The 22,133-nt window shown below is 40.0% G+C and overlaps 1 protein-coding gene across 3 annotated transcripts; it reads right to left on the bottom strand.

Moving 5' to 3' along the window:
- Positions 1 to 203: 203 nt before the first annotated feature.
- LOC100564770 (retinol dehydrogenase 7) lies at positions 204 to 22,112 on the bottom strand. 3 transcript variants are annotated; one of them, XM_008104050.3, is made up of 5 exons: positions 21,088 to 22,112; positions 8,560 to 8,881; positions 7,199 to 7,454; positions 4,543 to 4,700; positions 204 to 1,687 (listed from the first exon to the last, which is right to left on the bottom strand). In XM_008104050.3, exons 2-5 carry the CDS (start codon positions 8,870 to 8,872, stop codon positions 1,467 to 1,469), a joined length of 948 nt encoding a protein of 315 aa, XP_008102257.2. In that variant the 5' UTR covers positions 8,873 to 8,881; positions 21,088 to 22,112; the 3' UTR covers positions 204 to 1,466. The 3 variants fall into 3 exon arrangements, with proteins under 3 accessions (XP_008102257.2, XP_003217011.2, XP_008102258.2); XM_003216963.4 differs by lacking the exon at positions 21,088 to 22,112 and adding an exon at positions 12,665 to 12,839; XM_008104051.3 differs by lacking the exon at positions 21,088 to 22,112 and adding an exon at positions 10,698 to 11,720.
- Positions 22,113 to 22,133: the final 21 nt, after the last annotated feature.

The raw sequence follows: 22,133 nt of genomic DNA, 5'->3' as shown, positions 1-22,133 counted from the left end.
TGTAAAATCATAACCTAATTTGATGTTTAATAGGCTTTTCCTTAATCCCTCCTTATTATCCAAGATATTCGCTTATCCAAGCTTCTGCCGGCCCATTTAGCTTGGATAAGTGAGACTCTACTGTACCTTTATTCAGACAACTAAAAAGTGTTACCGTCAGACAGCCTCAGAATTCAAGGACAGCTAAAAAGATGATACAGGTGTTACTTGGACCAAGAGACAAAATTTATTCAAAGTAACGAGAAGAAAGAAAATAAGAACTCACATGCATGTGAGGTACCTAGCCTAGTTGAATAGAACAAATGGTGTCTTTCAGAATGATAGTTTTATAAATCATTTCATCTCTATCAGCTAGCATCATCTCATGATTTTACTGTCCAATGTGATATCTACATTTGTCTCTCTCTGACTTGTCAGGTCAGGAGGGAATGGCTTTGCTTGGTTTCCTCATTTGCGGCTTTCTATATATGGGCATGTGGGCATTTCAGGTAGAAAGGAGTTACAAACCATGCTCTGCCCATTGTTTGGGCCAATGAGAGGAAGGAGGGCAGAACTTTGCTTGACTCAGTAATTTTTGTATACATGTCTTTTGGAGCCCCCCCCCCCCAAATTTGATTTCTGTCTCACAAAAGCACAAAATACAAGGTTCACCAACTTCTCTGTTAAGCAAAGATTCTTGTCATCACTGCAGCTGGTTGGGGAATGTGTGGGACCTACTTGCATTGATCATTGAGGATAATGGTGCTTGACAATCCTTATTTCCATGGAAAAAGAATTACAGGTAATGTATTACACTGTGAGATGTCATAACCAAGCTCTGTGCTATGGTCGCAGAGGTTGTTTAGGAAAAGCTGGTGAGTTCTGAGAGGAAAAAGTGTTGCTGGAGGAGAGCAAAACAGATTATTCAGATGAAGAAAACCTCGCCAGCATCATTTCATCTCCAAGCTTTTCTTGAACTTCATGTTTTTCTGATGGCTTGGTTCAGTTGGCTCCCTCTTTCCCTGAAGATTCATTAGTCTCCAAGATATTTTCACTTGATCTCTTTGTAGATGGGTTCACTGGGTATTACTCATGGTGTGAGAGAGATTTAAGTTGACATCATCGCAGCCAAAATCTGACACCCAAACAAGTACGTCTCTGGCCCCTTCCACACAGCTGAATAAAATCCCACATTTTCTGCTTTGAACTGGAATGTATGGCAGTGTGGACTCAGATAACCCAGTTCAAAGTAGATATTGTGGTATTTTCTGCCTTGATATTCTGAGTTGTATGGCTGTGTGGAAGGGCCCTCAGTGGTTCTAATGTGAGCCTTTAGCTCAGAGATCAAAGGGAAAAATGAAAACAGATTTAAAAAAAACACAACTCTTTGCTGAGATTGCTTGTCATTCAAATAAAAGGAATAATGTCCATTGATGCAACTTGTGGACTTTATTCGATCACTGCATTACTCTTTCCTGTAAAATTACCTACACTGCCTGTGCTGGTTTTGGGGAAAAGCAGGTAATCACATAGTCTGCCGCAAAGGTTGGCATGTAAGACAGAGGAATGTGGAAGAGCTTAGCATCCCAGCCTGCAGAGTAGCGTGTGCGTGGATACTGGGACGTCAGGGCATGCTCCATGCAGTCAGTGACCAGGTAGAGGTTGGTGTTGGCCTTCTTTACGTAAACTTGGTTTATGAGGGTGCAACCTGTGAAACATATGAAAGAAAGATGTTGTGCAAGATCATATGTGAACTAGATTGAGTCTGAATTTGAACTAGTTTGTGGCAATATGCTGAAGCGGCAACAAAATGTACCTTAATATGAGTCAGATGGTATGTCTCCTGTATATTGCAAAATAGCTTCCTATAAGGAAGATGGGAGGGTGGGAGGGGGAGAAGAGATAAACTTTTTTTACTGGCTGATCTTACTTCCAGTCGGGGCAAGAATCGCACTAGTACTCTCCAGCTACAATGCTTCGGGAAAGGAAAAGAGTATATAATCAAATATTTCCCTATTTATTGTGTTCTTTTGCTGGTTCTTACTAACAGCAGGATTGTTTGAAATGATTTGTTGGAGCTCTGTGCCAGTTCTCTGTTTACTTTGTTTTGCTTTCCTTGATTCTGTCAGGACTCAGGGCCATTCTAGACAGGCCCTATATCCCAGGATTTTATTTTTATCCCAGATTATCTGGTAGTGTGGACACAATTTAGCTTAAAGCAGAAAACCTGGGACCAGATCCTGGCTATAAGGTTCCTTAGTCTTTGATTCTTTTTTCCTATGTCCTTTCTACACTGCCGTATAAAATCCAGATTATCTGCTTTAAACTGGATTATATGGCAGTGTTGATTAAGATGCCAGTTCAAGGCAGATAATATGGATTATCAAATTTGATACTCTGGATTATATGGCATGAGGTCCCAGCTTTATCCACATAAGGGCTGTATCCCAGCTTCCTGAGCATTATTTTATACTAATTCAACCCTGCTGAGGTCACACTCACTTGTTTAAATCAGGACTCAAACTGCTCTTGAAAACCATACAGTTCTACCCCAACACCCCGAAACTACTTTGGTACAAAAGGGCATTTCTGGCATGCACACATTCGTGGTATCAGATTGTTTTGGTTATATGGCCACAGCCGTTACTTCTTTTTAATTTCTGGCACATGTAAATCTGCCAAACCAACAATCTTTTTTATTTTCCAGCCAGTCTTACCACCCACCTTGCACTCCTTTTGAATGGCTCCCCTGTCCAATCCTTCAATCCCCTTTCCCTTTCCATCTGAGTGAAGGAATGAGCATGGGACTTTAAATGCTGTGGCCTAAATTGAGGAGGCATTTAATTCTCTCAACAGAGAGACAAACAGACACATAGGATGGACGGAGGCTGGCATCTGTGTCGAAGATACAGGGGCAGTGGGAAAGAATGGCTTTCTCATCCCTTCGGCCAGCTGCCCCGCATCTGATGCTCTGCTCAGCCTTCCACTCTAAAAACCCCAAACAAAACAGCAACACCACAGTCACTACCCATCAACCAGCAACTCTTAACCTGTCCCCCACAATCCACCTCCATCTAAATACAGGCTGTAGGACATAGGCAACAAAAACTGGTTTTCCATGAATGTGGAGAATAAAAGGATTATTTCAGCTGCATTAAATCTGAAAATAAGTGCTTTCACTTTCGAAGTGGTGGAATGTTGTGCATTCCAACAGCACCAGGTATGGATTCAACCCCATACATCTTTAGCACTAGCTGTTTATACAGTAGAGTCTCACTTATCCAACACTCACTTATCCAACGTCCTGGATTATCCAGTGTATTTTTGTAGTCAATGTTTTCAAAACATTGTGATATTTTGGTGCTAAATTCATAAATACAGTAATTACTACATAGCATTACTGCGTATTGAACTACTTTTTCTGTCAAATTTGTTGCAAAACATGATGTTTTGGTGCTTAATTTGTAAAATCATAACCTAATTTGATGTTTAATAGGCTTTTCCTTAATCCCTCCTTATTATCCAACATATTCACTTATCCAATGTTCTGCTGGCCCGTTTATGTTGGATAAGTGAGACTCTACTGTATATAGGGACTGTGCATTGTGCATGCTATTGAAGTGTTACTTTAGTAGGAATATTCTTAGGCACTGAACTAACCTCATCTTTTTACCTTTCCGACTGTGGCCCCATTTTAAAAGGCTTGGTTTGATTTTGATTTCAGATTGTTTTCATTGTGGGATGTGTTCTTTTCTGCCTTTTGTGTTCTGTGTCTATCTGGATTATATATGAATAGGATGTGTGAACTATGCACATATCATAAGCATTAGTACAGAATCAGCATGCATGTATTGCACAGATACCACTGTTGTACCTAAAGGCAGTATATATATGAGAACAGCAAGAATATGGAAAAACGTGTTAAAGATATTTAGCACAGACTTTGGACCTGTGTGTCTGACATTAAATACACCTTGGAGGCATAGTGATTTCTCCAAAATTCATGAAGTTTTGATGGGGAATAAAAACATGGCCATTAACATTCCCAAATCAAGACAATGGAAAGTGCAAGTATTTGAATATTGATGCTTTGGTTTGGAGTTGGGCCTAAATTGGGTCAGACATAATCCAAACTATTTTCAACAGAATTGTAGGCCAGTCCAAATCCTCAGATTTTGGGGTGTTGCAGTTGGGTACATGAAGCTTGAAGAACTTTGAATGAGAGGCTTAGAAAGTGGTTGTGTTTGTCTCTCCAGAGTTTCATATTTCTTGAGGAATACACACACACAGGGAAAGTTTTCAAAACAGATTCCAGAAAAGGTTGTTGTGTGTTTTCCAGGCTCTTTGGCCATGTTCCAGAAGCCTTCTCTCCTGATGTTTCACCCACATCTATGGCAGGCATCCTCAGAGGTTGTAAGGTTACCTGCCATAGATGTGGGCAACATGTCAGGAGACATTCTGGAATATGGCTATACAGCCCGGAAAACACACAACAACCCTGTGATTCCAGCCATGAAACCTTTCAACAACAGATTCCAGAAATAATGTGTCCAAATTACTCACAGCTCTCCAGATATTGCTGCCCATAGACTTCTTTGATGTCAGAAGGTGCTCGGTCCCATGTTTTCCTGAAGTTCACTTCCACGTTGTTCAAAATGCTGGTAGTAAAAGCACTGGGCTCAATTATGCTAACTTTAATTCCAAAGGGACTGAGCTCTCTCCTGGATTGAAAGAAAATGAAAACCTAATCCATAATAAGACTGTTACATGTGGTGTTGTGTATTTTTTCTGTGATGGAAACCTGACTCCTTATAATGAGGTTACATTCCACGGAATATGCATGTAGCATTGCAGGCATCCCAATGATTATAGCCACCTCCCTCATATTTTCTGTTTATTCTTTTACTGTGACATCATCACACAAGGCTCCTAAAATGGCTTATATCATTGCAAATCTGTCTTGCATGAGATTGGAATATGCCTGGCTTGCCTCTGTTCTTACTGCACAAAGCTGTTTGAGAAACTGTAAATGTGTTTAGCTTACCACTTCTACTAGGATATAACTCTTCCCAAGCTATGCACTTCCCTCTTTGTCCATGTCCTTTTCCTCCAGGAGAATTGCGCAACTCTGAAATTTCACAATCTCGTGAGACTGGGCTTTTGCATTGTGAGAGGTTTGCAGCTGCACAGCTCTGTACTTCTGCATTTTCAACTTACATATCCATATTAGCAGCATGGTTCAGCTACAGAGCTGCACAGATACTTGATTTTTTTTTAAAAGGACGTAAATGGGAAGAAGCAAATAAGAACATATGTCTTCAATGGTCTTCTCTAGAAGTTGAAATAGCAGCAGGTTAGGGACAGGGAACTGCGCCATAGAAAAGGAACACCCACAGTATGCCCACAGCAAATGTCACAGATCTCAATTGATCTCATCAGAAAGCCCTGGTGAAGTGTCTCACTCTGCCGGGCTTCTGGGGGAGGGAACAGTGGGGCGAATCTGCCACCTCGCACGCAGCTCCCTCTCAGTGACGCTTTCCTCATCACATGTGGAAAACATCATCATTGTGGGGAGGCCCTGTGCTGGCTCCATTGGAGTAAAAGTGTCCAGTGATGCTTCCACGCCGATTGGGGGCGGGGCTTCCACAGGAAGCTGCCTTGCATCGTCTGATGGGTAGTGAGCCCATCATTCCTCCAGATCATTCCACCAACAAAACTTTATTTATATACTACTCCTTGTGGCACAGTGTGTTAAAGCGCTGAGCTGCTGAACTTGCAGACCAAAAGGTCCCAGGTTCAAATCCCAGGAGCGGAATGAATGCCCGCTAACAGCTAATTTCTAAGGCTTCTGGTAGAGCATTAAGTGGTGTAAATATTGAATCACAGGATTATACCGGTGCACTGTGTCTGTTGCATAATATGATTCTCCCTTGAAACCAAAAGGGCTAAATTGAGACTGTTTTACTCTGGCCATATCATGGGAAGGCATGACTCACTAAAAAAGACAATACAGTGTTCCCTCGCTACTTTGCGGTTCACTTTTCGCTCCCTTGCTGTTTCGCGGGTTTTCAATAAATACTAATGTAACCATTTATCATGGTATTTTCGCTGTTTTGCGGGTTTTTGCGGTGTGCAAAAGGTTTTAGAAAGGGGGAAAGGGAGAAATAAAGGGAGGGTGGGGAGAGTAGGGAAGGGTTGGAAATAAGAAAGGGTTACTTAGTTTCCATTCTTCTTCTCTGCCGGTGTACTGTATATTGTAACTGCTAAAATAAAGTACAGACTGTATTGTAGTAAGTGGTCTGTGGTTTGCTCTCCCCCACACATAAAATAAATATAGTGTCCCTACTTCACCTTTGCGGGTGGTCCTGGAACGTAACCCCTGTGATAAGTGAGGGAACACTGTAATGCTTGGTTATGTAAAAGATAGTAGGAAACAAGGGAAGCCCCATTACAGATGGATTGGCTCAGTCAAGGAAGCCACAGCCCTGAGTCTTTGGCCCCACCCACACAGCTGTATAAAATCCACATTGAACTAAAATATATGTCAGTGTGGACTCAGATAATGCAGTTCAAAGCAGATATTGTGGATTACAGTGTTCCCTCACTTATCGCGGGGGTTAGGTTTCAGGACCACCCGCAATAAGTGAAAATCCGCAAAGTAGGGACACTATATTTATTTTAATATTCATACATTATTTTAGTAGTTATACACTATTTTAGGTCTTTATTAAACAATTGTGTGTTGATAAATCGCCTCCTTCTCCTCCTGTTGCTGCTTGAGCTCCTTTTCTCTCCCTTTGGCTTCTCCTTCCTCCCTTCTTCAGGGTGTAAATTGTAATTTTTTAATGATAGCCTTTTAGAGTTTATTGAAAAACCGCGAAACAGCGAATCCGTGAAAAGCGAACCGTGAAGTAGTGAGGGAACATTGTATCTGCCTTGATATTCTGGGTTATATGGTGGTATGGAAGGGCCCTTTGAAAATGAGAAAAACTATTGAAGATAGGGTTAACTGGAGGTCTCCTATTCATGGGGTCACCAAAAGTTGAGGTGGACTTTGGGGCAATTAAAACAACACAAACTGCAGATTCCCGTTTTTCTATTCTCTTTTATAATTCAGATTAATTGAGGAGCCAGATTATCCCATTACTTCAGCATTAGCTGGAGAGAAAACCATGAATAACTTTAAGTAAACAAAAAGGTTAACAAGCTAGTATCTTACCTTAGGCTGTCAGAGAAGGCTTCCACACCAAACTTGGTTATTGAGTAGCTTCCAGAGCCTGCCAATCTTCCATTTATACTAGACATGTTGACCACCCTCCCCCTGGCTTTTCTCATGAGGGGCAGCATGTGCAGCGTTACATCAATTGTACCAAGCAGATTAACATTTATCAGCTTTGCAAAATCATCCTTTGTCAGCCATTCGATGGGACCTGATGGATGCGCTATACCTGCGTTGTTTACCAAGCCCCACAGTCCTGTGTGAAGAGAGAGATGTCTGGTTTAGAAATGCTTTTGCTTTTTCCTTTTCATTTTTTTGGAAGATTTTCTTTTCTGGCTGAACAAACCTTGATTCTGCCATTATTACAAATATTCTGTGATTTTTCTGAAATAATGTACTCTGAACACTTGATATGAATATGCATTTGGTTCACTCTGGTTCAGCTGCAGTTTGCATAATCCTTTGTCTCTGTTTTCTCATCCGGTTCTTTTTAATTATCTAATTTTTCATCACTAAGGGCCCTTCCACATAGCCCTATATCTAAGATGATCAAGGTGGAAAATCCCACATTATCTGAGTGTGGACTCCAATAACCCAGTTTAAAGCAGATATTGTGGGATTTTCTGCCTTTATATCCTGGGATACAGGGCTATGTGGAAGGGTCCTCAGTGGCTGCAGTCTCAAGTAACAACAGCATTTCTCAAAGCAGGTTGAAATGTGCTTGATTCTACTTCATACTTCCTTCTCTAAAAGCAAATGAAATAAACTGATAATTTCCAGATGAGAAACTAATGGACTACTGCAATTTACAAGGTTGCTATTATGATGTTTAGACCTAAATTCTGTTTTTCTTGCTTCCATTATATTGATTAGCCATCAATAAAATAGGATAAAGTATGTGCAAATCTTCTCACTGTGTTTTATCTTACTGTTTAGAAACGTTGACCAAAGAAGGTAAAAGGTGACTGGTTATGTGTAGGATTCAGGATTTAAAGAGATGCTCTTCCAAAACCTGTTTTCATTTGGCACCACTAAACTTTTCAGGTATTTATTTGTACAGTATGTTCTTTTATATCAATTTCTATGACCTATATATGTTCAGTTTGATACTGAAAAGAGGAAAACATATGTTTACAAAGATCTGCCATCTATTATGTTCTTGAGCCTAACTGTCATTGCAGCTCTTAAAACAAATAACTTATATACAAGAAGTTTTATGTTGTTGATTTAGCTGAGCAACCTGGTGCTGTCAAAGAGTGAGCCAAGCTCAGCGATTTCTAGCTGAAGCGTAAATATTTGGAATAAGCCTAATTGCTGGCCTCAGCCATGCCTGGTTATGATAAATGTAGGGAATTTTCTACCTTTGTTCCCAACACATCCTTCCACCCACTTCATTGCCGCTTTCACACTCTCGGTACTAGTGACATCCAAAACGGTGGTTTTGAGACGCTCTGAGGAGATCTTTGCCAGCTCTTCTGCTCCTTTATGTGTGAGACAAGCTGCCAACACCTGGAGCCCTCGGGCATCTAACTGTCTAGCAAGTTGATGGCCAAAACCACAGTCGCAGCCAGTGATGAAAACATATTTCTCTGTAAGTTTCTCCATAGTCTGTCTCTCCCGGTACCATCGGCGAAGGAAATAAAGCCCTAGCAGAGCAGCCAGGTAAATCCACATGTCTGAAATCTGCAGAGAAAAAAGAATGAGTGGAAGTGATAGTCTCTCTTTAATTCATGTTGCCGTTTTAGTACTAAACCAGTATCTGCTATCAATAATGAATTGGACAAGGGGAAACATCTAGCTGCTCCTGGCAAGTTGAAAGGAAGGTTGGGAAATAGGGACTGAGACCTTAACAGATGGGTTACCCTACCTCAGGAATGTCAGGTCCATAGCTAGGGGGTATTGTTGGACCCTGATCTGAGCTTGCATGTTTAGGTTTTGTGGTGCCAAGGAGGGTGCATGCACAAATAAAACTAGTGTATCATCTTTATCCATTCCTTGATATGTCAGATCTGGCCACACATTTTTTTTTGTTACTTGTTTGGATTACTGTGATGCACTCTGTAAAGTTGCCTTTGGAAACTCTTCAGATATATTAGCAGGTCAAAAATACTGCAGCCAGGTTTTTGGTTATGGGGGGCATACCTAAAACCCCTGTTAAATAAATAAATAATTTTTATTGATTAGCCCTAAGGCCATATCACCAAACCGAACCAAACAACAAAGGAACTCCCCTATTGAAACAGCTTCACCAATGACAGATGCATTTCCAGGCAGAATTCAAAGTGTTGGCTATGACAAATAAATACCTATATGGCTTAGGTTTGGGCTTGCTGAAAATAACAACTCCCTTAAGAAACCTGTCCAAAGTTTTTTGGGGAAAGGCTTTCCTCAGTACTGCCACCATCACAGGCATGTCTGATGATAACATGAGAGAGAGCCTTTTCAGTGGCAACCCCCAGGCTTTGGAACACTCTTCCGAATCATAGAATCCTAGAGCTAGAAGAGACCACAAGGGCCACTCCGAGACAGCCACATCCACTGCCACACAGCTCCTTTTGTTAGGAAGTTGACTTTGCTGGTAGGATCATAGAATAATGGGGTTGGAAGAGACCACATGGGGCACCCAGCCCAACCCCCTGCAGAAAAGGCACCCCAACAGATGGCCATCCAGCCTCTAAGTCTCTAAATAATGAGCCTACACTACAGTCCAAGGCAGAGAGTTCCACTGTTGAACAGTTCCTATGGTCAGGACGTTTTTTTAAATGTTCAGGTGGAATCTCTTTTTCTGTAATTTGAACCCATTGCTCTAAGTCGTAGTTTCAAGGGCAGTAGAAAACAAGCCTGCTCCCTCTTCCTTATGACAGCCTTTCAAATATTTACACATGCTGATCATGTCTCTTCTCAGCCTTATCTTCTGTAGGCTAAACATACTCAGCGCTTTAAGCCATACCTGACAGGGATTCATGGTTTCCAGACCTTGATCATTTTAGTCGCCCTCCTCTAGACACATTTCAACTTGTCAATCTTTCTTGAATTATGGTGTCCTTACATTTGTTAACTGGTCAAACAAATGGAAAATAAAGAAGGATTTTCTCATTACCCCGTGGGCCTGAGATTCTGATGCATACCCACATAGAATGTATGTTCCAGCTTGAAAAACCCTTTACCTACAGTCAGGCTCATATTGGGAAGGGTTGGGATCAGTGGACACACATGTACCCACAACACAGTGATAATCAGGTTTTGAGTCCTAACTTTCAAATGGGGAGTGAGGGATGTGCTTTGGAAAATCAGTATTCAGATGCTGAGAAATTTCAAATTCCAAGGCAATAGCAAACTAGTCAGTGTTTTCAACAAAAACAACACAACATGTTTATAAAGCAAAACAGAAGTGTCACAATTTCACAATGAAAATGTCACAGAGGAGGCTGGAAAAAGAAGGAGTAAGTACTGGTGAGAAGAGAAGGAAACTGGACAAATATGTGATATGTCCCCTTACCTTATTTCATGGAGTTTGGGCTGGAAGGATTAGTTCCTGCCTGCTCTGCAAATCATTTAGTGAACTTTTGCTGCCTGTGCTCTGTCCACACCCTCTTCTAAGGCAGTTCCCAAACTTTCTACAACCTATTACTTTAAAGCCTTTTAATGGCCCATATGTTTGTTCCTCCCTGTTTTATTTTCCCAAGGCACACTTTAACATAATCTGCCTGTCTTCATAAAAAAACTGAAGGCTGTGAGAACACTATAAAAGTTTTTTCCAGAATAAGCCCAAAGTGAAAAGTTTATTAAACTGCAAATACTGTGGTCTGCGCAAAAGGTTAGAAATGGCATATGACAGGTTAAAAACAAAGTTTCTGGTGTATAACAACTACTTTCAAAATAAGTGCTGCACAGTTACATAGGGAATAACACTTTCAAACCAGGAACAGATTTTTCCCCCCAAATTTTGTTACATACGTAGTGATTTGCCTGCCTTCCCAGTTACTGATAAACTGAGAAGGTTCTGCAGGAGAAAGAATGCTTCTCTGTATTTCCTGGCCCTATGGAAAGAAGTTCTGGATTATGCTTCTGTTTCTTCACTTTCCATATACAATATTTGTTTGTATTTGTTGTGGTTATTAAAAGAAACAAAACTTGGCTGCTTTAGTTCCAAATGCTTGAATTAAAATTATTATCTTCATAAGCCATGGGTGCCTCAAAGAACTCCATAGACCATGTTAGTATGCTGTGTGGCTGAGCTCTTATCTTATTAGCACAATCTATTTTAAAAAATCTTGAGAGTAATCTCAGAGTCTTCTAAAAGTGTGTACGTTTCTCCTCCCTCCTTTATGCTGAATGTAATCACATCCCTCTCTCACCACATTATTACCATAAGTGGTGTCAAACTGCATTCATTCTACAGTGTAGATCACCTGCAGAGATACTGTGGACTGCTGAAAAGACAGATAAATGAACTCTAGAGCAAATCAAGTCTGAAGTCTTCCTAAGACTGTGGTTCTGAACCTGTGGGTCTCCAGCTATTTTGGCCTATAACTTCCAGAAATCCCAGCCAGTTCACCAGCTGTTAGGATTTCTGGGAGTTGAAGGCCAAAACATCTGGGGACCCACAGGTTGAGAACCAGTCTACTAAGCTGACATGAAAAACTAATATTGCTGCACTTTGGCTCCATTGTGGTAAGACAGGACAGGACAGCCGCTTTGAGTCCCCTTTGGGGAGATAAAGTGGGGTATAAATAAACATAATAATTGGGTTGCTGTGAGTTGTCCAGGCTGTATGGCCATGTTCCAGAAGCATTCTCTCCTGACATTTCATCCACATCTATGGCAGACATGCTCAGAAGTTGGGAGGTATATTGGAAATTAGGCAAGGGAGACACGAAACAATCAGGGACAGCTAACACCTCCCAACAAAGGATTATCCCAGGCAGGAAGAAGCCAGGCCTTGAAGCCGCAGGGCCATTAAATGCTAATCAAGGTGATTAATTACAACATTCACACTTGCTTCCAACAGTCAAAGGTTCTTTTTTTCACTCTGGACCTTCCACAGATATATAAACCTCTCTTGCCTAGTTTCCAATATACAGTACCTCAAAACCTCTGAGGATGTCTGCCATAGATATGGGCGAAACATCAGGAGAGAATGCTTCTGGAATATGGCCACATTGCCCGAAAAACTCACAGCAACCCTGTGATTCCGTCCATGAAAGCCTTCGACAATACATTAATAATGATGATGATATTAATAATAAAAAAATAAAAACAACAACAGCAGCAACAACTGTTACGGGTTTGTAGAAAAACAAACTGCGTGCAGTCCTGTCCAGACTTATCCAGTCCTTTGTTTTATCCACAATGAGCAAAAGAAAAAGAAAAAAACAAGCCACGAAAATGGAAGAGAAAATCAAAATTTACTCTTAAGTAGCAGAGTCAAAAATCATAATAAAACTTCCAGCAACAAAAACTCACATAGTCTCTTGCATTAAATTCATGCAACTTCATAGTAGGCTCTCAGCAAGCATTCAGTAAGTCCCCCAGTAAGTCCCCAAAAGACATTGCAAACATTTCCCAGATATACCCCATTCAGGGAGTGGCTCAAACCTGTTAGCCCTGATTGTTCCAATTTCTCAACCATGAGTTGTAATTAACCAGGTGTTTTTCTCTTGACACACACTTACACAAGTAGTGATCCCACAGAAACTTAGTCACATACATGCATATACAGTAATACCCCTCCTTGTGTTAGGAGGAAAAACATAATACATTTTACATAGTACATTCAAAAAATTCCTAAATTGTTTAAGACCTGTTCATGTTTCTGAACACTTAGTGGCTTTGTCAATATATCAGCCAGATTTAGAGATGTGCTACAATACATTAAATCAATCTCACCATTCTTTACTGCATCTCTTACACAACTGTATTTTATATCTACAAGCTTGCTTCTTTGTTTTACTCTGGCTTGTGTTGCCATCAAAATGCATGTTTGGTTATCTTCATGTATTTTTGTAGGATCTTCAACAGGTATTTGCAAATCTTTCAATAATTGTTTTATAAGCTAAGCTGAGAGCACCAAATTCAGCTTCACTGGAACTTAAAGCAACAAACCCCTGCTTTTTGGATTTCCAATCTATGACTGTATTAGAAAATTTAACTAAAACTCCAGTTGTTGATTTCCTATCTGCACTATTTCCAAAATCACTGTCTGCATATACTTCTAAAGACAGTGAGTCATCCGGACTTAAAACTAAACAAAAATCTTGAGTTTGTTTTAAATATCTTGCCACTCTCTTAAGTCCATTCCATGCTGAAATGGATGGATTGCTTGCATATCTACTTAAGAAATTTACAGCAAATGCTATGTCTGCTCTTGTGTAATTGCTTATGTATAACAACTGCCCAATAATGCTTTTATACAAAATCTTTTCTTCAAATGGTTCAGAATTTTCTACTTCATTTGTAAAACCTAAAATCATGGGTGACTGAACCCCTTTACAATCTTTCATGTTTAGCTTTTCCAAAATTTGCAATATTTTTCTTTTTTGACTCAACATAAAACCTTGTTCAGTTCTCATAATTTGTACTCCAAGGAAATACTGTATTGGACCAAGGTTTCTCAGTTTGAAATGTTTGCCTAGTTCTTCTGCAAACTGATCAATTTCTGATTGACTCTCAGCTGCAAAACATAAGTCATCTACATATACAAAAAGTATTTGATAATCGTGCTGTATATTTCTTATATACACACATGGGTCTGCTCGGCTTATCTGAAAACCCATTTTGGTCAAAGCATCATTCAAACAATTATTCCAGGCAAGCCCCGCCTGTTTAAGACCATAAAGTGCCCGGTTTAATTTGAAAACTATGTTGGTATTTCTGCACTTAGAACCTGGTGGAGGTATTATATATAAGTTTTCCTTTAAATTAGCATTCAGATATGCTGTGCTTATATCAAAATGATATGTTTTTAAATTTAGACACGCTGCAAGACTTAAAATTAATCTTACAGAACTGGGGCTCACAGTGGGTGAGTACACCTCTGTATAATCTATGTCCCTGATCTGTGTAAACCCTCTAGCTACAAGACGCGCTTTGTAGCGTACCTTACCATCAGAATCAATTTTCTGCTTGAAAACCCATCTTGTATCAATAGGATTACTTCCTTCTGGTAAAGTTGCAGGTTCATATACATTTAACCTTTCCATGCTTTTTAATTCTTCATTTATAGCCTCTAACCATTTTTCTTTCTCCCCTTGTGGCAAACTCTCTATTTCCTCAAAAGTCTGAGGTTCATGGTTGACCAAACATACTCTTACATTTTGAATTTTAAATCTGTCAGGTTTCTTCCTGGTTCTTTCACTCCTTCTGAGACCTATGTCCTGGCTAGTACTTGGCATGGCATCTTCTTGCTCATTTACTTCTGGTCTTATATCTACTTCTTCAGGTTCACTTACTTCTATCTTGGGATGCCTAGTTCTGACTAGCTCAGACTGAGTAACTTGACTACTTGAGAGTTGGTGACTAGCAGATGTTGGCTTTGCAATACTACCCTGCTCTGATTGTTTACCTTGCTCACGAGTTTTCTCATTTGAAATAGGAAGGAAAACTTCATGATTAGCATGTATTTTATCCCAGTTTTGGCTATAAGCAAAATTTGCAGATCTAGATGGTACAATTGTACCGTCTTTGTCTAAAAACCGCCAAGCTTTGGCTCCTTGAGCATATCCAACCATGGTTAACCTCCTAGCTTTGTCTTGTCCTTTCTTTCTCATTGCTTTGGGTACAAAAACCCATGCCTGCGTTCCAAAAGTTCGTAAATGCCCTAATGGAGGTTTCTTACCATATAACAAAAAATAAGGTGTGTTCTGAATAGGCTCACACCAGAGTCTGTTTATAAGATAACAGGCAGTTAACATTGCTTCTCCCCAAAGATTTTGTGGTAACCCTGAATCTTCTAACAATGAATCTTTCACTGTTTGTATTTTCCTTACAAATCTTTCTATTTTTCCATTTTCTGCACTCTGATAAGCACATGTAAGTCGATGTTTTATCCCCTCCTGCTTTAGAAAATGTTCCAAATTGTGTGAGGTAAATTCTCCTCCTCTATCTGTTTGTAGAGCTTTTACTCCAGCTCCAAACTGCCTCTTAACATATGCCACCCAATTTTTAAAAATTTCAAAAACTTCACTCTTTTGTTTTAACAGAAAACTCCATGCAAAATTTGAATAATCATCTAAAATACACAAAACATAAATTGCTCCACCTTTACTTGGCTGAAAAGGACCAATTAAATCAGCATGCACTAATTGAAAAGCTTCTTCTAAGTTTCTTAAGCTTTTCTTACTAATTGGAGCTGATTGTGCTTTTGTTTTCTTACATACATTGCAATCCAGAAACTTCTTGCAATCTTTCAAAATAATGCCTTCACTGAAATCTTGCATTTTATATAATACTTTGAAACTTGGGTGACCTAGTGCTCTATGTAAATCATGAATGCAACCTTGATGTAATGGAGCATTCTTACTAATCACATTTACCTCATTTGTATTACCTCTTGGGGTTAAGACATACAAATCTCCCTGTAATACTCCAATTCCACATAACTTATTCCCTTTCAGAATCCTGACCTTGCCTCCAAAAAAGTTCACTGCATACCCTTCTTTATCTAGTTTCCCAACAGATAAAAGATTATAGTCAATTTCTGGAACTAAAAATACATTTCTTAATGTTCTCCCCAAATGTTTAACAAAAACTTCCCCTTGACCTTGAACTGGATAAAGCTTTCCATCTGCAAGGGTAACATTTGAGCATTCAGGATCTACAGGATTCTGAATTAAATTTTTGTTGTTCACTATGTGCTGGGAACACCCCGAGTCCACATAAAATATGTCCTCATCTGCTGGACTTCTTTGGGACTTTACAATTCTTACATGCGAGGAACCCCTCCTTCGGTTCACCTTCTTCCCTTGCTTCCCTTGTTGCTTTGGACAGCTTCTCTTTAAGTGGTTTGGAGACCCACAGTTGAAACACCTTTTCACCACACAGACTCTCTGTCTCTTCCTCGTGTGCTACTCCAGATGACTGCTTCTCCTGGGAACGTCCTGCTGTGTTTGCAGACTCCAGGCCACGATCTCTCCTTCTCTCCCAATCTGCCAAAAGTCTCGCACAAATGTATTGCAGGTTTAATTGTGATTGTGGGAGCGACTCTAGGGAATTCACTATTCCGTCAAAAGAATCATCCATTGAGGACAACACAATAAAACATTTGTTTGCCTCTGTAAGTTTAAAGTCTCCTCTAGCTGCAAAAACAAACTCTGCAATGTCTGCAAATGGTCCTTGAGACTTTCATTTCTCTTCAGTCTCTTTCTATATAGTCGTCTCGCTAGTACAGCCACTGTTGCTGCTGAGTCTGAAGCATGCACCTCTCTCAGTCTTACCCAAATCGCGTTGGCAGTAGGCAGGCTGCATATATGGACGAGCTGGTCATCGTCAACACCCAGGATAAGCGTTGCTTTGGCCCTTTCCTGTGCCCTTTGTTGCTCTGCTGTAGCTGGTTGTTGGACTGGGTTCTCTGTACATTCCCATAAGGATTCCCTCCTTAAATAACTTTCCATTCTTACTTTCCAAATGGAATAGTTATTGCCATTAAGCCTGGCCATTGGGAAAGCTGCAAGATTCACCCCAGGATCCATCTTCCTTGTTTGCAAGTAAATACAAAATGCAAAACAAAACAATTTCTTCTTGCTACAGTCTTTTGTGGATTACTTCTGGAACTGGTCTGCAACTGGATCTGAGACTGGGCCCATAACCTGTTACGGGTTTGTAGAAAAACAAACTGTGTGCAGTCCTGTCCAGACTTATCCAGTCCTTTGTTTTATCCACAATGAGCAAAAGAAAAAGAAAAAAACAAGCCACGAAAATGGAAGAGAAAATCAAAATTTACTCTTAAGTAGCAGAGTCAAAAATCATAATAAAACTTCCAGCAACAAAAACTCACATAGTCTCTTGCATTAAATTCATGCAACTTCATAGTAGGCTCTCAGCAAGCATTCAGTAAGTCCCCCAGTAAGTCCCCAAAAGACATTGCAAACATTTCCCAGATATACCCCATTCAGGGAGTGGCTCAAGCCTGTTAGCCCTGATTGTTCCAATTACTCAACCATGAGTTGTAATTCACCAGGTGTTTTTCTCTTGACACACACTTACACAAGTAGTGATCCCACAGAAACTTAGTCACATACATGCATATACAGTAATAACAACAACAATAATAGAGAAGACAATAATGTTTGGCAAACTGGAAGGCAATATAAGAAATGGAAGATTGCATCCGAGGTGGAGAGACTCAACTAGAAAAGTCATAAATTTTGCTTTGGACTTGAGCAGGGCTGTTGAGAATGGGATGACTTGAAAGTCTCTCATTCATGGGGTTGTCCCATGTTGAAATCAACTAGAAATAATTGTCACAACTGTCAAATTTCAATTTAAGTACAGCAAGAAATTGCTCAGTGGACTCTACAAACAGTTCCAGAAAAGAACCTTTCAATTAGAGTAGTCTTACAGGGAGTACAGTATAGTCTAACCTTTTCAAGAACTTCTTGGCATCTCCTGGGTCTCCTTTAGGGGGAAAAAATCCACACAAATGTATTATGAGCAATACTGACATGCCAAAAACACTATAACAAAATGCAGTTTGCTGTTTCTTTGCAACATTTTCAAGATCAGCTGTATTCCATGTCCCAAGACCGTCTGCCTGGAGAGATGATTCCAGATAGAGCCAAATGCCTAAAGCAGGAGGTGAAGAAGCAAGCATAATATAAAAACTTTCTTATTTCCTTTCTGTCTATCTTGCAGGATTGTTGTGAGGTTAAAATCAAGATGAAGCAACTTTATATGTTTCCGGAGAAGAAACAGGATTAAATAGTAAAGCAGAATACTGAACTAGAAACAGGAATTAATTTTAGTAAATAATATAATGTGTAAGATAGTCAAGGCAGAAGAGACTGGATCTACACTGTCCTTTATGCCAAGATTTGATCCCAAATTATCTGATTTAAAATTGATTATATAACCTGGGATAAACAGATAATCTGGGATCAGATCCTGAGATACAGGGCAGTGTGGATCCAGCCCTAGATTACTGAAAAGCAGGAGGCAAATACTTTCAGGAAGGTTGTCAAAATGCATTATGTTGATGAAATAAGAAGAGCTCAATTGTTTATCTAGTAACATCTAAGGAATTGCATTACATGGCACAGGTGACTCATAAACATAATGTAGACAGTTCACTTCAAATATTCTTGCTGGAATTTTCCCCTTTCTTTCAACTAGGCATGATATTCATTTACATCTTTAATTGACAGTCCGAGTCAAGTTAGCAGAGGTCTTATTTCTGAGTAAACATAAGTGAGTGACTGGCTGTAATGTTTTGTCATCAGTCCATCAAAACAGGGGAGTGGAATGAAATGGGTAGTTTACAGCTTACTTCTTTGAAAACAAATAAAACGTCAGGCTGCAAATGACTCCCAGGCAATGAATAATCTTTATATGCAGCAGAATCTATTTGAAAACCATTTTTTCTGGATTGCTTTAGGGACGAGCAATGTGTGCTTCTGTAGATATTGATAGACTGCAACCGCTTTCACCTCTCGCCCTAGTTTTGCTGGCTAGAGTTGCCAGAAACTGGAGTCCAACAACATCCAGAGAAGGTGTTGTCAAAGGCTTTCATGGTCGGAATCACAGGGTTGTTGTGCATTTTCTGGGCTGTATGGCCATGTTTCAGAAGCATTCTCTCCTGACATTTCACCCACATTTATGGCAGGCATCCTCTGCCATAAATGGCCATACAGCCCAGAAAATGAACAACAACCCATCCAGAGAAGGGCTGTCAAACTCATTTTTACTGAGGGCCACATCAGCCTTATTGTTGCTTTCAAAGTATCATTTGTAATTATAAGACTGTATAAATGTAACTTTGTTGCCCTGGCATTGAAAGCCTTGTGGGCCACATAAAATGACATGGCAGGCTGGATTTGGCCTGTGGGCTTTGCGTTTGACACGGGTGATTTAAAGGGACATATGTTGCACATCTTTGAGTTATTAATTTTTTAAATCTAAAAACATTAATGTACATGAGCTCCCAGTGGCACAGCGGATTAAACCGCTGAGCTGATGAACTTGCAACCAAAACATTGGAGGTTTGAATCCAGAGAGCGGGGTGAGCTCCTGCTGTTAGCCCCAGCTTCTGCCAACCTAGCAGTTCAAAAACATGCAAATGTGAGTAGATCAATAGGTACCTCTCCGGCAGGAAGGTAATGGTGCTCCATGAAGTCATGCCGGCCACATGATCTTGGAGATGTCTATGGACAACCCCGGCTCTTCAGCTTATAAATGGAGATGAGCACCAACTCCCAAAGTCGGACATGACTAGACTTCATGTCAGGGGAAAACCTTTACCTTTACCTAGATGGAAAAGCTACTGTCCTCCTTTGAGAATTAAACTGTATTAGAAACACAGTATTTCGTAACGTGATGAGGCCCTTAATATCCAGCTATAGTTAGGGTTTCAATGACGGTTAGGAGTGGGATAGAGAGTTAAGGTTTATATTTAGGGTTAAGAACATTGAATGGTCAGAGGATGAAGTTACAGTTAGGGATTTACTTAAGCCAAGTATAATATATACCGTAGGCCTAATGCACATATTTTCACAGGGTTATTCTGTGATCTGAGATAACAAAGTTTAGTGGGAGGGTTATGATCACTGTATTCTTAATGCTGGATGCATTCTTCTCTTTGGAGATTAACAGTTCAGTAAGGGCTCTCTTTATTTTCAGTTTAGCTAATCCCCTCTCCAAATGTTACTTGGACTTTCCCCCAGTTTTTCTCCATGGCAGAGTCTTCTATTGGTGAAAAAACTTCTCCTTTACATGCCCAACTGAGAATCTCATGTAGTCTCTGGGGAAAACTGTCCTTTTTATTCCTTTCAGCCTTGTTATAATTATCTCTATAAATAACCTTTTGTTCTTGCAAGGTAATTGTGCTGTTTACTCTTGTTGGGAAAAACACATTCCTGAAGATCCCCTCCATTTTAGAATTATCAGGTTCTGTTCTTGAAAAATAACACAACTCTCCTGCTCCTGGTCTTTTTTCCTTGGGAGTCTGTCTACAGTTAAACTCACTTGAAACATTTTCTTAGTTTGCTGCTTTCTTTATGTCCAAGTTTGTTGGAATGTTTCCACGTTCAGGTTGCAGCCAGTCCTCCCCCAAATCCTCTTTCTTGCTGCTTCTTTCCAAAGCAGCAAGTTCTGTTAAGGAAAGAAAAGACTCCTGTCACCTCTTTCCCACTTTGAGCTTTCTCTTTGAACTACAAAAATGTTCAATTCCTTGATTTTTGGAAAGCTTTCTGTGTGCAAAAGCTATGCTGTTTTCTCTTCCTGACACATACAAGTTAAAATATCCCCTTCCCTCCCCGCTCCAACATTTTCTCCTCAAATTCCAAAGAACAGCTTTCAATCTGATCTTTCCCAATAGCCTTTTCAGGAACAACAGCAACCATATCAACAAGAGTGAATAGACATCAGCCTCTCTTGAAGGAAGAAGCTGTGTTTGAACAACTTTGTTTGCACAAAAACACAGCCTTTCTTTCCACGTCAGTTGATGAAACACATTCCAAACAAGAACCAGCTATTCAACTGTTTTCCAGATTGTCTTTGTTTATTTGGCTTTTCAATTCCCATTATACTCATTGTTCAGAAGCCGTACTCACAGTTGTGCTTCTCTTTCACTCTGATTTCCTTGTTAAAAGTTAAATTTTGAGGACCCACTTCTTTTCCTCCTAATATCTGGGGGTTTCCTCTGCCTATCCTTAACACTGGGATTCAAGCATACTCACTTTTGATGAGTCTGCCCCCAATTTTCCTTTTAAAGAAACAGGAGCTCTTCCAACATGTCTTTCATCCTCAGTGGGAGAGGTTTGGATTAGGGATTGCAGTTAGAAATACCAGTTACGTATGTATGGCATTGGGAGTTGTAGTTTTTCAGTTAGGATTTTTAAAATTAAAACAAAACTATTCTACAAAATAATATAGCTGGCTGCAAAAGCTTGTAACAACATGAATTAAATTTCTGACATAACTCTTAGTTCTCATAAGAATAATACAGGGGATGCATTTTAAAACTGATTTAGTCAATAAAATTAACAAAATGGAAATTCTGTTTATCCTCCAAGTAAAAATTGCAGAGAATGGGAGCAATCTGGAAAATTAAGTGGAGGAAACAGCTTGAATATGAAGGTAAACTAAAGCCTTCCTGGCACTAGGTGCTTCTTTGTAAAGCAAAGTGGGTTGCCGTGAGTCAACAGCATTGGGAGTGGGCCAGATATGCATGATTTGTTGTGAAGCAAAGAACTCTTTCCAGCTATTTCCTTCTTGCTGTGCTCCTCCCATCTCTGTCCAGTATTCCCTTCCCCAAACAAACTGCATATTTCCATAAATGGAAAGAAAAAGCTCTTTCCATCAGCCTAGATCTTCTTTACCAGACTTTGGCTGGGTTCCCAGGAGCACCAGTAATAGTATTACTGTCATCATTAGGTCATCAGGACAAAAGTTCGTAAACTCCAGCCTCCAACAATTTCAATGTCTGCATAATGTAACATCCAAAGAACTTCTGAAACAGAGGTGTTCTTTCAGACGTTGAATATACTGAACTAAAAATAATATTGTAGTACTTGAAAGGGGAAAGAGAATTGAGAAAAGATGAGATAGTGCCCCGCTACCTTCCTTTCTCACTTCTACTAAGTCCATTCCTCCATAGCCAATGTCATTGTCCCCCTCCCCCCGACCCCATCTCTCCAACCTCCTTCTGCTCCTTTTTGTGCCTTTCATGGCCTTTCCTGGGGCTGGTGAAGTAGCTGTGTATCAACGACAAAAATGGCAGCAT

The sequence above is a fragment of the Anolis carolinensis genome, chromosome 2 (genome assembly GCF_035594765.1).
Source record: "Anolis carolinensis isolate JA03-04 chromosome 2, rAnoCar3.1.pri, whole genome shotgun sequence".
In the NCBI taxonomy this organism is placed as follows: domain Eukaryota; kingdom Metazoa; phylum Chordata; class Lepidosauria; order Squamata; family Dactyloidae; genus Anolis; species Anolis carolinensis.
The sequence above is the reverse complement of the archived record's forward strand: the minus strand, read 5'-3'. Positions and strand labels throughout refer to the sequence as shown.